Below are 16,667 nucleotides of genomic sequence, written 5' to 3'. Positions count from 1 at the left end.
GCACCACCTCTAAATTTTGCTTATAGTACAATACAGAGTATATTCAGAAATAAGTTGCCTTGTGATTATCTATTTTAAATACCTGCTGTTTGAAGATGATAAAGTAGAATGGTAAGAAGAAATATTAAGTAAACCAAAACTGTGAACATGTTATTAAACACACTCATCATCCCAAGAAATATGCCATCCTTAAACTGAGCAGAGCTCAAAGTCTGTTTGTGCTCAGTTAAGATCTGGCATTCAGCCTTTGGCTGTGGAAACTGGATACTTCCATGCAGTCCCAGAGGAGGACAGAAAGTGTCTCCTGTACATATAGCAATGTTTCTGGTTAAACAAAAATGATCTTACTCTTTGATTAAAAAAAGGACTATTTCTGTTGGAAGCCTCTGTTGGTGGTAAAGACAAACACTTTAGTCAATGTACTTTGACATGGAAAACTGCCTATTTGCATGTGGTCGCTGTTGCCGGGTACACTGTTCTTAACCAGTACTGCACCAGTTCCAAAGTTTTTATCAATAATTTACAACTACATACATGGGAAAATAAGGCCCAGACTCAAAAAAAAAAATAGTTACCCTTTAAGCTTTTTCTGAAAATGTCAACTGGGCATCCCAGTCTGTTTGACAGTGAATGTAGGTACTTGATATTGCTCAGTTTTTGTTAAATTCCTTGCATGGACTTATGAAAGTGCTGTATTTTGACACAGTGTCTTGGCTTCCTCTCCTTTTTGACTTCTCTTGCCTCTGAAGGTAGTGTTATGTAACTGGTGTTTAGTAAGCCCATGTGGACTGAGTACCTTGGGTGTGTGAAACTTGTTATGAATAAGCAATTAATTTGGTCCATTATATGCCTAACTTAACAAAGTGAGATGTGTTTAAAGAGTATGGTCTATACCTGCTCTTTATGAAAAGTGCCTTGAGATGACTTTTGTTGTGATTTGGCACTATATAAATAAATTGAATTGAAGCCTCCATGCAGTATGGACTTATCATTTAAAGAATTTTAAACAAACTGTCAGATTCAGGCACAAAACACTCCTCCAGGCAAAGTATTTTTACATGTCTTAAAACGTGCATGGAGGTGGTCTGTAGCTTTGTCACGATCTTCACAGCTCTGTCTTGAGAAATCTGCCGCCGCCATTTTGAAAGGTGTTGAAGTTTCCGTCCCCACGTGAGGCGGAAGTGAGTGCGTAGAGAAAACGGAGCAATCGAGCGGAGCGGCTGAAGCAGGCGAGCCAGGGCTATCACTCAGCTCTACTCGTCTGGACTATCCGGGCTAACTTTAGCTACATGTGCTGAGGTCGAGGGGGAAACTGATCTCAACCGCAACAATGCCGACAGTTACTTTACCGCCGAAAGAGAACGCTCTCTTCAAGAGGATTTTGGTGAGTTGGTCGTTAAAGAGCTGCTTAACAACAGCTGTCGTTAACAGAGTCAAGGGATGTGCTGAAAGGTTCAATCCGCGGCTCTCCGGGTGACAGTGTAGCTCTCCGGTGTTAGCGTTAGCTTCAGTTAGTTAGCAAAATGGCATCATTGAATGGGTGAGCTAGCCCGGCCCTCGCTGTCACTGTAATGTAAAGCTGAAATGGTTGTTTGTGTTCTGCGGTGGTTGTGACAGACGTTTTCAAACTCTTTAAAACACAATACTGTTAAAAAACTTTGTTGCTCGTTTAAATAGCCGGCCTTGGCTGGTTAGTTGAGACAGGCCTCACCGCTTGTCAAACACAACAACCAATAACTTAGCGTTAACGCTAGGTTCCACGATGGCTAACTCAATAGCCAGTGCAACAGTCGTGTATGGCTTGAGGCCAGCTTCCCAAGCTACTTTTGTAGGTGTTGTTGCTTTTGTTTTGCTCTTAGCTGAATGCAAAGCACGTGCCTCTACCGGTATATAACCGCACGCTTATTTCGTGCCAGACCTGGGCCATGTTAACCTGTTACCCGAGCTCAGCCCTACTGGCTGTCCGTTTGACGTTAGCTAATCGGCTAACGCTAGCCAACCTGATATCCTTGGACAGCAGACTTTGGGTAATTGTCAGTCTTAATCTGTGTGTGTGTGGGGGGGCTCAGCCTGCACTCATTACCATCACCAGTCTGGGTTAGATTAGGTCAGATTGGTAGCGCATGTGTCTAAAGGAGAGGAAAATTACGGAAGAACCGGTGTGACTGTGTCAGCAAATCTGTGCTGCTTCAGGCCTGCTTTGCTGTGGCAGCTAGCTACCCACCCATCTACCAACCATCCATCCCTCTCTTCCATGTTTGAGACCTTGTGTCGCCCCGCAGTTTGTTTGCTATCTGCTCGCAGTTTTATGTAGCTCAGAGGACTGGTGCGGATTTAGTATAGTTTTAATTTCTGTCGAGCGTGACAGTAACTGAGCTGTCTGTGAACTCAGCGTAGTTTTTACTGCATGTTAAGTACGTCTCCCTCCTCTGCTGCCATGCTTACGGTTGTCGATGTGTATTGTTAAAAATCTCTGCATGGACATCCAGCGGAATACTTTCCAGGAACTGTGCATATTATGTGGCCAGCGAGCAGTTTATTGTCGCTAACCGGTGTAGATAAACATCAGTTGTTTTGAAATTCGTGATAGGCGGCTGTCTCTGTTGGGAGTTAGTGGGTGTTTATTAGGCAGGAGACTGGCAACGAATTGCTCTACCTCTGGCAGGGAAAACCGACCTGTGACCCGCACCTGATCTTGAAAAGTTAGAACCTGTGTTTGCTGCATACAGAGCAGGTACTGCTTTTCCCTGAACTGTTGTTGGGACACACTGTTTAATGTGTTGGATTGAAGTTATGTTTTTCAGATCTCACACTCATTAATTGTAGAATTTACCTATAAAAACTATGGCAAACTACCTTTTGTTCTGAATTTGTGCCAAAATTACAGATAATTAACAACAGTGAATAATAGCAGAAATCAAATTCTTTGCATCAGACAACAATGCAGCAAACATTTAACAGAATAATTTCCATGTGGGTACTCCACTCCACTTTTGGAGAACTTGTAGAGTATGCTGCAGGCATTTATCAGAGTGTATTGTCTCAGACTGCCTCTGAACATTTCTATTTTAAAAAGGAGGTAAACTTGGGGTCTTGCGTCCAGTTAAGAAGCCCGGGCTAGTGTCATCTGCTGGAGATTATTGTTGTGTGAACAAGAGTAAAATTACTGTCATTAACCTTGTCTTCTGTTTGAATGTGATATGAGACTTGAAACATTTTTCTCCCTGGCTGTAGTTGGGAATCGACCACACCCCTCTTTATTTTTGCTTTCCCAGACTGGATGCCCAAATGCATTATTAAAAGTTGGCAGTTTTCCAGCTTCTGCATGGCAGTGGAGTTGGATGTGTTTCCATTTTGTTCTTTCAGGGAATGGGGACACTTTTCCTTATTGTTAGCCTAACATAAAGTTGGAACTTGTACCATTAAAGAAAGTAAAATAGCATTTATCATCTTAGTCTTGCATGAAAACATCCCTGTTGTATATGAAATTTGCATTTGCATCAACAAATGATAAAACTAATAAAGCAGACAGGTGAAGTAAAAAAACACAACTCTGATATTCACCTCACAGTTATCAAGACAATAAAACTATTGCATCTGTGGTAACTTCTCAGTTGTAAAATCCAGACTCAAAGGAGTGTAAACAGCTGTATGTAGTCTTGGCGTGTGATAAACACCTACTGGATGGGTGTAATTCTTAAAACTGGACTTCCAGGTATTTCATTCAATTTCCCTGATACCTGTAGCTACACGCCCCCACCAAAGGGGAACTGTATTTTGCTCAACGTCCTGCAGGACAGGTTCAGTAGAGTGGAACTGGGTCTGTTCATTGAAGTGGTTTGTCCAGGACTGCCTGATGTATTATGGGTAGGGTTTCTGACAGCTCAAGTATTTCTGACTAAGTGCTCTGTAAAAAGCTGAAAAGCTTGTGAACATGAATGTCTTAACTTGCTGAAACCACAACACTCTTCCTTGTGACCTTCCTTCAGTGCTTTAGAGCTCTGAAATGTTTTGAAATGGTTTCCCTAAATCTAATGTATGCCCCTACGGCTCCTTGCAGCGAGACCTGCAACTTGGAGCAATGCTCTGACACATTCTCTCTGTAACTCAGGGGGCTGAGTTATTTTGGGTGAGGTAGAGAACATGCTGGATAAGCACAGCTGGTGGTGTTAATGTTGCTAAATTTAAATTAAATGTACACTACAGCATGCGTGTCTGTAGTAGCATCAGTATACTTGCATAATGCACGTGTGACTCTTTGAACTGTCATTTGTGGTAGACATTGCTGACAGCACATTGCTTATCGTTGGCTTTGTCAGATTGTGTTGAAAGTAGAATGTTATGATGAAGACTTGGTTTGGCTTCTGTTTGTGAAATGTATTTTTTTTCCCACAGACACATAATAAGCTTTCTTAATACAAAAAGCAACATAACTCAGATAAACAGCCCTTATTTGGCAAGTGTTTTAAAAACTTGGGGAATGGGAAATATATACTATGTAACTTTTTCAGATGTTATCAGCTAATACAGTTCTTGATCAGTGTTTTGAATATTAATCCTACTGGTACATATTTGACAGATCATCCACTCCAAACACTGTCAAATTCACTGGTTCATGTTAAATGTCATCTTTTGTCTGTAGTATTTCCACTGAAGAAAAAGTGTAACTTCTAAACAATGGATAAGTTTAGGTTCCTTTTGCGTTTGTTCATAAAACAGGAGCTCGGTGTTTTGTCTGTTTTTCTAGAGAAGGACAAGTATTTATCATTCGAGACCATGTGACGCTGTGTTCACTTGTCTGTATGTTGATTATAGAATATGTCCGGGTAATGATGCTCTGAGCTCGACCAGATATTTTCATTGGTTCAGTGACAAGTTTCGTGTCTTAGTTTGTTGTACTTCCTTCTAGTTGTGATTCTGCATGTGGAGAGAGATTGGTGTCAATACATCAGATGCTATTGACAAGGTTGTGCCATCGATGCAAATATTATGGCTGGCTGTGTGTGTACATTTCTTAATGCATGTCCACTAGCCCCTTACACCACTGACCAGATGGTTTTGTTACACACACACACACAACTGTTTTGCACCAGCATGCACAGTTTAGTTTCACATTGTCATTTGTGCTGTTCGGTTACAGTACTGTGTGTTGATAAAGCAACTGACAGGACATAGGATGTTTCCTCCTGTGGCCCCACATCTCAACTAATGGTATAATCTTTCACCTAACTCAACAGCAAATTACTTGTAATTTCATAACCGACCTTGGCACCCCGTATGTGAAGCTGACGTCATCTTTTTCACCATTAGCGAAGTTGGTGGTGGTACAATGAAATGCCATCTGCCAGCTTAACACACCCTCCCCCACCCCCACCCAATCTCTCCCTTCTCTCTCCCTCTCCCCCTCTCCCCCCTCTCTCACTGTTGCTCTTGCTCTCTCTCTGTCACAGACATGCACACACACACTATCTCCCCTGAGAGTCATCAGCTTAAAAAGAGAGGTGGTTTGTGCAACTCTGTACCTAAATATAACTTGAGGGCAAAATGCTGGTAATCTCTTTAAGGTAGTTTAATACTTTGTGTGTCTTCATTAAAAAGTGGATCCTGCTAAACTTAGCTTGTTGTTATGTTGTAAAAAGTCTGTGAGTGCTACGCTGCTCCTTTCTCCCTGAATTATCACTCTTTTTCTCTTGGCCTAATGTGATGTGTCTCCTCCCTTTGACAGCGATGTTACGAACATAAACAGTACAGAAACGGGCTCAAGTTCTGCAAACAAATCCTGTCCAACCCCAAGTTTGCAGAGCATGGAGGTAAGCAGCAGAAGTGTAGATGTATGGAAATGTTTCATTTTCATTCAGTGTAGCCCTCACTGTCCTCTATATCCTTGTCTCCCCTTTCAGAGACCCTGGCAATGAAGGGCTTGACCCTGAACTGTCTGGGGAAAAAGGAGGAGGCCTATGATCTGGTGAGAAGAGGCCTGCGCAACGACCTCAGGAGCCATGTCTGTATCCTTACATGGTTATTTCAAAGACACAGAATTATTGTGTTGGTGAAGGAGATATGCTGCAAGTTAAGTTGTTATCACTTCTTATTTTCAGCAGTGTCGCTGTAAAATGGGTGTGTGTTTTGACGGCCACTGGACCTTGAGAAGCCACACATTGTGTAGAGGAGCTCTTGTCTCTGTGGAGCACAGTCAGCACATCCTCTCTCTGTTGCTCTCTTTCTGCCTCTGCCTCTGTCTCTGCCTGACTCCCAGGCTAGAGAGAAATCTGTGCACATTTCCAGCAGATAAGTGCTATCTCAGCCTAGGCCCTGTCTAAAGTCAACATATCTCTGAGCAGACACACTGCTATCTTTTCAGCTTCACCAGTCATTTTTTATCTTGAGTCAGTGGCAAAGACATGTCTTGTTTATGCAGTGTGTATTTTGAGGGATGTATTCTGATGCGTGAAGTGTTTTTTTTTTTTTTTTTAAGAACATGGATCACTTTAATTCGTAGTTGGTTATTCTTTTTTAAGGTAATCTATCAGTTAACGCAACTGGACACACATAGTCCAGCCAAATTGCAGATAAAGCCTGTCTGAACATAACTGCTGCAACATAATGACTTTCTGTCTGTGAATATTAGTAGGTCCTACTTTTACTGAATATAATTCCATAAGATTTTTCCTCCCTTTTTGAAGTCAGTCACACTTACCTGTGTGAGGTGAGGTTTTTAATACACAATTGTAACACCAGAATCTACACATTTGTCTCTCTGGTCTCATCCCTGATTAGGGATGTTTTTAAAAATCCTCTTTGTTGAAATCAGGAAGCATCTAAAATCAACCCACTGTGCACTCACAGGTGTGATAGAAGTCTGTATGTTTGTCACCACACAACACACCAAACAATTTTTTTGTCTAGATATACAGTCCTCCTGCTTCTCATTCTCTCTTCTGTTTTTCTTACCTTGCCTTGATTTTCTGTGATGTTGGACAAAGTAAACATTATTCAAAATCTAAGTTAGCAGTGGCAGCTATCTTCAACATGTGTACACACCCTGAGTCGCACTGTAGGGAGTAGCTTAGCAGTTGCATGTGCAGTTTAAGTAGAATCATTGTTGTTGATCCCAGAGAGGAAATTAAGTTCAACAGTAACTCTTGTGTATTCAGTACACAGCCAACACTGAACACGTGTTAACCGCAACTCAAACACGACCTCCCCTTTAATATTAGTTTGATGACATCAGATTGTATGGGCCAACTGTGTGTGTATATCCTTAATTCTTCGTTCATCCCAGGCTGGCACGTTTACGGCCTACTGCAGCGCTCGGATAAAAAGTATGACGAGGCCATCAAGTGTTACCGCAACGCTTTGAAGTGGGACAAGGACAACCTGCAGATCCTCCGAGACCTGTCCCTGCTTCAGATCCAGATGAGAGACCTGGAGGGCTACCGGGTAAGGATTCAATATGCTTCGGATCGTCACAATGAAAGAGAGAAAAAGAAGTGAGAGGTCATATGGCATACGGTCGGCCTTCCAGAGCACTCCTAGAGCCTAAAATCCTGCTCTCAGAAATGTGGCAACTTTTCTTTTTAATACAAGAACAAAACAGACTTAAGCAATTTATGGCAAAAGAACTTCCTGAGAACACACAATCCCATCTGTCGCTCTGCCTGGTCCAGGGCACAGTATGGCGCTGATTTGGAGAAGATGCAGTGTATCAGCAGGCAGATATCAGGTTGCAGTCAGTCTTCACAATGTGGAACAGCTCTCATGGGACACAGCCTGGGATTTAGATGCTTATTTAGTGCGAGGTACGAAATGGCAAGATGAAAGTCTGGTTGAAAGGATTAAAAATATGGATGGGAGAGGGAAAAGGGAGGGGCTCTGAGTCAGAGTGTATTAGGTTTTTTTTTTTTTTTTTTAGTTCTCTCTGAGCCAGCTAGCAAGATCCTGGTGTCAGTACCATGAATCAGCAAAATTTCTCATCTTCACTTTGTGCTGCCAGCGGTTGCCTCACTTTTTTCCCCTGTTTATCTCCCTAGCTACACATCACATTTTACAGTGTTGATTCTGATGTTCAGCATGGCTAAATAGACTCGTGTTCACTTGTTTTCTTTTTGTTTTTTTCCCCCTATAGGAGACACGGTACCAGCTGTTGCAGCTGCGTCCAGCCCAGCGGGCTTCCTGGATTGGCTACGCCATCGCTTATCACCTTCTGGAAGACTACGAGATGGCTGCTAAGATCATTGAGGAGTTCAGGAAAACACAACAGGTTAGGCACAATTAGAGATTATTATTTCTCTTATACAAAGGATCTCTTTTTCATCCCTCATAGAGTAGGTCAAATGGTCAAACAAAAAGACATGAATATGAAGTATTTCAGTGAGACCACGCAACACACAGCAGTGTAAGATGAGTATGAAATTTGCTCACATTTCCTGTCACGTTGTAGGTGTGTGACTTACTGATGGACGAATCAGAGTTATAGTGCATGCTTTGTGGCCAGTCTCTCTTCCTTTCAACAGAGTCTTAAATATGGGTGTTTTCCCTGTCGCCAGTGCATCAGTCACAGCCACAATAGAGCTCTCACTCTCTCACTCTGGTGTGATCCTGATAAGACCAGTCTGCTTCCTGCCTTTGCGCTATCTATGTAATACAACAAGCTAGGCGAGTGTGCTCACGACAGTCATTAAGACTGTAACGGCAAAATAAAAGAATAAAATCCATCACTGTTGCATCCTGAAAGAAATTCTCTTCTTCCATCATACCATTTTCAACTTACAGCCGTCCTCTGATTCTCTCTCTCAAATGCCCCTGTCATGTTTGAAAGAAGCCGGAAGGAACATTTGCATAAGTCACCTATGTCTGCATGGCACATAGCCATTACTTGAACAGATAAATGAAGACAGCAGTGTTACATATTGGCTTAACGCTGCTCCCTCACTTGTGTTCTCTGTCCAGACGTCTCCAGACAAAGTGGACTACGAGTACAGCGAGCTGCTGCTGTACCAGAACCAGGTGCTGAGGGAAGCAGGCCTGTACAAGGAGGCCCTTGAGCATCTGTCCAACTATGAGAAGCAGATCTGTGACAAACTGGCTGTGGAGGAGACACGAGGTGGGTCACACACACGCAGTACACACACAAACAGACTGAAGCCAGAGCCTGTTAATCTCCTTATTTGCAGTTGGTAGGTCCAAGACCCAGGTGTTTGAAAGAGTAAACACATGCATACTAAAGTAATGCAATGTTTCTTCTGCTCTTTGTGATCGCAAAGACCCTTGAATATGATAAAGTGCAGCTGATTGAGTAGCTTTAGCTTTTGTGCACGATGTGAGATGCCTTCATTCTTTGCACCCTAGTTGCTCTGTACCAGCTGAATTGTAGCAGGAAAAAGTTTATACTGGTGAGGTGATGTTGTTTTTTAATTGACTGTATCCTTGAAGATCACAAGTAATTCATTTTTGGCCTGTCTGTTGAATCTGAGCAGCTTCTGACAAGTTATATATTTGTGGTCATGCTTTTGTAGGAGAGTTGTTGTTGAAGTTGGAACGTCTAGAGGAGGCAACAGAGGTCTACCGTCGTCTGCAGGAGAGGAACCCAGAGAACTGGTCTTATTACCATGGTCTGGAGAAGGCCCTAAAACCAAGTATGACACATTATTCTTTCTAGCTTCATCTTCTCATCACTGACCATTGAAATGTCCACTTTGATTTCACAACTGTAAAAACTGTGCTGAATGCTTTTTCAGGCAGCGTAGAGGAGAGACACAAGATCTATGAGGACGCCTGGGAGAAGTTTCCCAAAGGACTGGTACCTCGTCGACTGCCCCTCAACTTCCTCTCTGGTGTGACCAATGATACATCTCCTTTCAGCTAAAATTTCAGTCCATGTGGTTGGAATATAATAACAAACTAGCAGCTGTATTCATCTTTTAATCGTTTAGGTTTTCCATTGTATTTATAATATTTTGGCCCTCACTTTTTTGGTTTGTTTTATTGCTCTTTTCTTTTTTAAATCATCTATTGAACATGCAGGAAGTTGTTTTAATTTTGAGGAAGGTTTATGATCCTTTCCATCTCATCCTGTTTGTTTGCAGGTGAGAAGTTCAGAGAGTGTCTGGACAGGTATCTGAGGATGAACTTCAGTAAAGGCTGCCCGCCTGTCTTCACCACACTCAAATCACTGTATAACGACAAAGAAAAGGTGACAGCATTACTGCTAGAGATGTCTGATGACTGTTCTAAATCACAATGACACTTTGTCCCCAGCTTACAAAAATGCAGTGAAGAAAGTGAAATAAAACAGAGGGAAAGAAATATTTTTTAGGTAATCTCCGTCAGATGCATACTTATTACTGCATGTGAGATAATGTACTTTGTCCTCTTTCTCTTCACAGGTGGCAATAATAGAGGAGTTGGTGGTCGGCTATGAAACCTCATTAAAAAGCTGTAGAATGTTCAGCCAGAATGGTGAGGAGGAAATTGCAAAATCAGGATGTGGTGATGATGATGAATTAATGTATTTTCAACCAACAAGTTCAGTCCATCAGTTTCACTGTATTTTGTTTACAACCCTGAAGGCACAAACTTAGAGAATCTACTTGCACTCTTGCAGATGACGGAAAGGAAGAACCACCAACCACCTTGCTCTGGGTGCAGTACTTCCTGGCACAGCACTACGATATGATTGGCCAACAGACACTGGCTTTAGAATACATCAATGCAGCCATTGATAGCACCCCCACACTCATTGAACTCTTCCTTATCAAAGCCAAGATTTACAAGGTAACACCTGTTTGTTTACTGTTGCATTTGTAACCGAAAAGCGTTCTTGGTTGCCTTCTTGTATAGTGATTCTTGAATTGACCTTTTTCCCCTCCCACAGCATGCTGGGAACATCAGAGAGGCCGCTCAGTGGATGGATGAGGCCCAGGCTCTGGACACTGCTGACAGATTCATCAACTCCAAGTGTGCCAAGTACATGCTGAAGGCTGGCATGATCAAAGAGGCTGAGGAAATGTGCTCCAAGTTCACACGGGTGAGAAAACTGTGCAAGTGTGCGCACAAGTATACACTAACAGCAGACAAAGTGAGGAAGACCTTCTTCATTCAGTATGTCACAGATGTACTTCCTGGTAACTCCATTCACAAAGGACTAGTGCAACCATGATGTCTCATGGACCTTACATATTACTGTCCTAAAACCATGCACAAATGAAGGTCAGATTTTTTTCTTTACTAATTATTCACTTGCAAGCTGATTCAAATAAGATTACACAGACAAAATGACTTCTACAAAACAGAGCAAACCATATATATATATATATATATATATATATATATATATATGTATATATGTATGTGTGTGTGTGTGTGTGTGTATAATACTTGAGAGTTAATAATGTTAATTACAAGAAGACCCCAGTTAAAAAGAGCTTCAGTGTTCAGTTGTGTGTGTTTGAAGTAACATAAATGGTGCCTCTGTTTACTGTGTGGGTGTTTGTTTACTAAAGCAGGAAATGGAGACTGAGATGAGTAAGCTTAAACACAAAACCAAGTGAATAATAATAAAATGCTGTATAGTAAGTGACTTTTAGCAAATTTCCCTTGTAAGATAAATGTCCACTGAACACAATATACTCTGGCTCAAAGTATTACATTTTTAAAGAGGTTGTATGTAATTTTTAGTTTCAGATGTTCAAAAATTAACTAAAATGATCAACCTTCTCCTTCTCTTGGTAATCTTTAAATTGGTATTAGTGAACCCCAAATGACGGGTACACAGAGAAGGCTGACAGGGCTTATTATTATTTTTGATGGTCCATCGGCCCACTGATGCAGTGGCCCGCCAGGTTTGTCCTGGTATGCCCGACTGGGAGGGGGGAGGAGGGACCAAAGAGTGCATATCCTCGTTTCTTACAACAAGGGTGGACACACTAACTTTCTGGTAATATGCTCTACCCTATTTGTTCGGAATATGAACTCAACAGTTGGCCTATTCTTATACATAGCCCCTTAAACTCTGTCTGTATTTCATTGTATCATAGTTTTTCTTAGTTCCCTTGTAAACATTGTGAAATGCAACAAAAACCTGTATCTTTCAAAAGGGTCCGCCAGGTTCTCGCCCTAAAATCCTGTCTAAGTATGACAACACAGATCTGTTGGTGAGAAGAGGCTGTCTGCAAATGCCTTCATACACAGGGTGAACTTAACATAATGAGGACAGGGTAATTTGCCAAGTCCTTGTTTTGTCATTTACCTTGCTCACTGATATATCTTGTTTTTATTTTGTCTTTGTCTAGGAGGGAGCATCAGCAGTGGAGAATCTGAATGAGATGCAGTGTATGTGGTTCCAGACTGAGTGTGCACTCGCCTACAAAGCTATGAACAAGTTTGGGGAGGCTCTCAAGAAGTGCCACGAGATCGAGAGGGTGAGACCTTAACCACCCACATACAGTCTTTATATGTTTTATAAAATCCTTTTTTTTTTTTTCACAACTTTCCTCTCCTCGCACTCTCTCATCAGCATTTTGTGGAGATCACAGACGACCAGTTTGATTTCCACACCTACTGCATGAGGAAGATGACACTACGCTCCTATGTGGACCTACTGAAGCTGGAGGACGTGCTCCGGCAGCATCCCTTCTACTACAAGGCTGCCGTCACCGCCATCCAGATCTACCTGAGCCTCCACGACAATCCCCTGACTGACGACAGCAAGGAGCTGCAGGCCGACACTGGTGAGGGAATCATGATGTGCCTTTGTGTAGGATATAACATCAGATTTGGATTCCAGTTAGCACTACTGAACTGTCCAGTTCCAGAACATTTTAAATGCTTGACAAAGGAAAGGAGGAAATCAGAACACTGATCCATCATCAACACCACTTGTCACTTCTTTACTCCAGCGAACCTCTCGGACAAAGAGCTGAAGAAACTGAGGAACAAGCAACGGAGAGCCCAGAAGAAAGCCCAGCTGGAGGAGGAGAAAAAGAACGCTGAGAAGGAGAAGCAACTAAAGAATCAGAAGAAGAAGAAGGAGGATGATGACGAGGAGATTGGAGGGCCCAAAGAGGAGCTTGTTCCTGACAAACTAGTCAAAGTTGGTGTTAGAAATCTTGACAACTGAATCTGTTAAGATCCTGTTGATGGTTCTTTTATTTAAGTTCTTATCTTTTGACTTTTGCAGGTAGAAAATCCACTGGAAGAAGCTGTCAAGTTCCTGATGCCTCTCAAACACCTGGTCAAAGACAAAATTGACACACACCTACTGGCCTTTGAGATCTACTTCAGGAAAGGTTAGCACACACACTTATTTTAATGTTACTTCACTGACTTTTTAAAAAATGTTTTTAGCATGTTGATAATATGTCCCTTATCTTTCATTTCTCCTATACATGTTTCTAATATGTCTTCTTTCAGAAAAATACCTGTTGATGCTTCAGTCAGTGAAGAGAGCCTTGGCCATTGACCCAGACCACCCATGGCTACACCAGTGTTTAGTGCGCTTCTTTAAGGGAGGTAAGACGGGAGTTGATCATTAATACCACAATGCCACATCAGTTAAATGTGCCATATGTGGTAACGCACCTTTTTCATAAATCCATTCTCTTTCTAACATATTCCTCACTGTCTTTGTTTTCTGTATTCCTCCCACCATTGTTTCTGTCTCTGCCCCATTCAATCCTTCCTTCAGTTTCGGAGAGCAAGGAGCTGCCAGAGGTGGTCAGGACAGTGCTGAAGCAGGAGATCACCCGGCTGTTCGGAGACAGCAATGCTAAGAGCTTCAACCAGGCCTACCTCACCAAGCACTCCAACTCCATACCACACCGACTGGCTGGTAGGCCTCACATCACACACATTCACACACATAATGTTATTAAAGCATAGGTTAACATGTTTATGAGCTGTGACTTGCCTTTATGTTGGCCAAATGAAAAGACATAAAGTATGAATTTTCTAAAAACAAAACTTAGATGTAGTGAAGACCTCCCAAAACTTCTCTCATTGTATCTTGAGTTCCTGTTTATCTCTTGTGCGCAGGAGTTGAGCTCTCTCTCTTCTGTCCTTTAGCAAACCTTCAGACAACACTGAAATCACTCTACCAGCACTCTTATGCATTACAATTGCTCACATCACAGTTTCTCTTTTTTCACAAATGACACTTACTTGCAGATACCAAAAAACAATCTTATTTCTCTGAATAAGTCATACTCCTCCTTTTTAGTTTTTGAAAGTGATGGATTTCACTCTCTCTCTTCTCTCCTTCCTGCAGCTGCTAAGATGATGGTGTATCTGGACTCATCAACAGAAACAAAGGCAGCAGAGCTGGCCACTGCGCTAGATGAGTCACTCAACAACAGAACCATACAGGTGTGTATTCATGGAATGTGACAACTTCTCTTTCCAAGAGTTATAATGAAGTATGTATTAGTAGCCAGCAAACTATGCCACTATGCACCTACAGCTATTCCTTTATGTTGCTGTTAATGGGTCAAATATTTTTTAAAAAAAAGGAAATACAACACCCTGAATGAAAAGAGTCGTAATTTCATTTCTGTCATTTTCCTCCCCATTTCAGATCTGCACGGAGGTCCTGGAGTGTATTCGGAGCGGCGCCCTGGGCGACTGTAAAGAGCACGTGGAGGCGTACCGCGCCGAGTGTCACAAGCTTTACCCATACACGTTAGCTTTCATGCCCCCTGGATATGAGGAGAACACCAAGATCGCCAATGGAGATGTCTCCACAGAAACGGAGGAGCTAGCCAACGAAATGTGAGCGTGACAAAACAGCCAGCGGATGAGAAAAGGAATTGGGCCGAGCACGGAGCCTTGTAGTACGCCTGGCAGCCATTTTGTAGAGCCAATCACGGGAAGCGAAAATGGGTGTTTCGTTCTTTGGCTCGTCTCAATCGGGTCTGACATGGCTTGACTTGGCTCTCTCCCACATGGTGAAAATCAGGACTGTGTGTGTGTGTGTGTGTGTGTTTTTGTGTGTGTGTGTGTTTTGAGGGCGTGTATGTGTGTGAGTGCATGTGTGTGGCTGTGTATATTTGTGAGGGGGCGGGGGGGGCGGGGAGGGAGATAACAGAATGGCCATTTTACTTTTTTAATCGAGCTGACAACCATGCTGAATATGAAAATAAACAATAGCTAATGGCAAACTGTTGGGATGAACTGTGACACGGACTGTCAGTTTCCTCAGACGATCAATAACAGTGACAGCAACCACTCGAGTCTGACTCAGTGCTGCTTCAACACAGACCTGTCGCATACTGTGTTCCCCTTATTTTAAAAGAAAAGCTAATTTAAAAGAAAATAGGACACAACTGTCACTGGGGGATGGGAGACTGAGCTGAGTGGATCTGATCCCTGACAGATCTGTAGGAAGCTGAGCAGGAGGAGTTACTGAGGACCCTGAAGTAGACACCGAGGACATCCAACGACCACAGGTGTTATCTGTATCTACTGTAACGCTCCAGTAAACCGCAGATCTACATGTGGCAGTGCAGTGTGAGGAAGGCCCAATCTCTGCGGGGGCCACAGCACGGACAAAGTGGAGAAAGTGGCCTCACATGTGAACTTTTTTTTTTTTCTTTGGTCAGACTGTGCTTCCCTCACTGTTCCTGGTTCAACATAGGAATATGTAATCCTCCTGTCTATTATGGAGCACCTTGTAGCACAGAATAAAAACTGTAAAGATTGTGTGTTGTGCTCCATTTCAAATACACTGCTACTCTTAACCTTTTTACATAGTTCTGAGAGAGTTGGATAGATCTAAGCAATACCATAGACACCCTCCTGTCTTTAATGGGTCAGTGGAACTCTTAAAATTGATGATGGTCATTTCTAGGTCTGGTTGAAGTGATTACACTGAGCCTTCTGGCAGAGTCACTGGTGTTGCTGCTCTCGTCACTTCTAGAAAAGGTTTTATCTGCATGAACACAGAGACTCTGACAGTGGAAGTGGAAACGAGCCTCCAGTACATCTTACTTCAGAGGGCTCTTCTCTGCTAATGAATACGGCTCCTCTAAAGGTCAGAGTTCAGCAATGAAGCCCGTTGCCTGACGGTGACACAAGTGCAAATGTTACAAGGCGTGTCAAATGTATGAGCATCTGCAATTTATTTTAATTCTTTTGTTCTCCATTTTTTTCCCCAATAATCTCTTTTCTTCCCCCTTTTCCTCTAATTTGGGATCTAATGTGAAAGATGAATCGGAGATGGTGATGTATGATATCTCTGGAATTTTGTATTAAAACCAAACGAAAGAAAACAATTGATTTCTCTGCATTTGTGTATGTGTAGCCACTGTAACCCTCACTGAGCTGCTGGTGTATTTATTCTGTCACTGCTCCAGGGTCAGAAAGAGCTGACATGGATCAGTTTAGACTCATCATCACACATGCGATCCTCAGATGTAGCCACAGTATATAAAAAAAATTAAGTTCATTAGTTAGAAAAAGGATTTGTATTTTCAACCAGCTCTAAAACAGCTGACTTTTATTATGTTTCTCCAATTTTCTAATATAGTTTTAGTTAGCTGTAAATGAATCTACTGAATTGGAAATTTTTGTCCAACATATTTTAGTAAGAAGACAAAGACATGTTGTATAACTGAGGCCTCCACAGAACCAGTTCAACAGAGGCATTTTAAAATGGGCCTCAGGTTAGAATTGTT

The 16,667-nt window shown here is 42.2% G+C and overlaps 1 protein-coding gene across 1 annotated transcript; it reads left to right on the top strand.

The window, feature by feature from the left end:
- The first annotated feature begins 1,192 nt into the window (after positions 1 to 1,192).
- naa15b (N-alpha-acetyltransferase 15, NatA auxiliary subunit b) lies at positions 1,193 to 16,265 on the top strand. Its single transcript, XM_018701031.1, has 20 exons — positions 1,193 to 1,384; positions 5,726 to 5,810; positions 5,901 to 6,005; positions 7,283 to 7,440; positions 8,126 to 8,260; positions 8,950 to 9,103; positions 9,516 to 9,635; positions 9,738 to 9,833; positions 10,086 to 10,192; positions 10,386 to 10,458; positions 10,604 to 10,773; positions 10,874 to 11,026; positions 12,291 to 12,419; positions 12,515 to 12,728; positions 12,897 to 13,090; positions 13,178 to 13,286; positions 13,411 to 13,509; positions 13,685 to 13,828; positions 14,264 to 14,361; positions 14,570 to 16,265. The coding sequence occupies exons 1-20, from the start codon at positions 1,331 to 1,333 to the stop codon at positions 14,765 to 14,767; spliced, it is 2,595 nt and encodes an 864-aa protein (XP_018556547.1). The 5' UTR covers positions 1,193 to 1,330; the 3' UTR covers positions 14,768 to 16,265.
- Positions 16,266 to 16,667: the final 402 nt, after the last annotated feature.

The sequence above is a fragment of the Lates calcarifer genome, linkage group LG5, assembly GCF_001640805.2.
Source record: "Lates calcarifer isolate ASB-BC8 linkage group LG5, TLL_Latcal_v3, whole genome shotgun sequence".
Classification (NCBI taxonomy): domain Eukaryota; kingdom Metazoa; phylum Chordata; class Actinopteri; family Centropomidae; genus Lates; species Lates calcarifer.
This window is presented reverse-complemented; position numbering and strand designations above follow the sequence as displayed.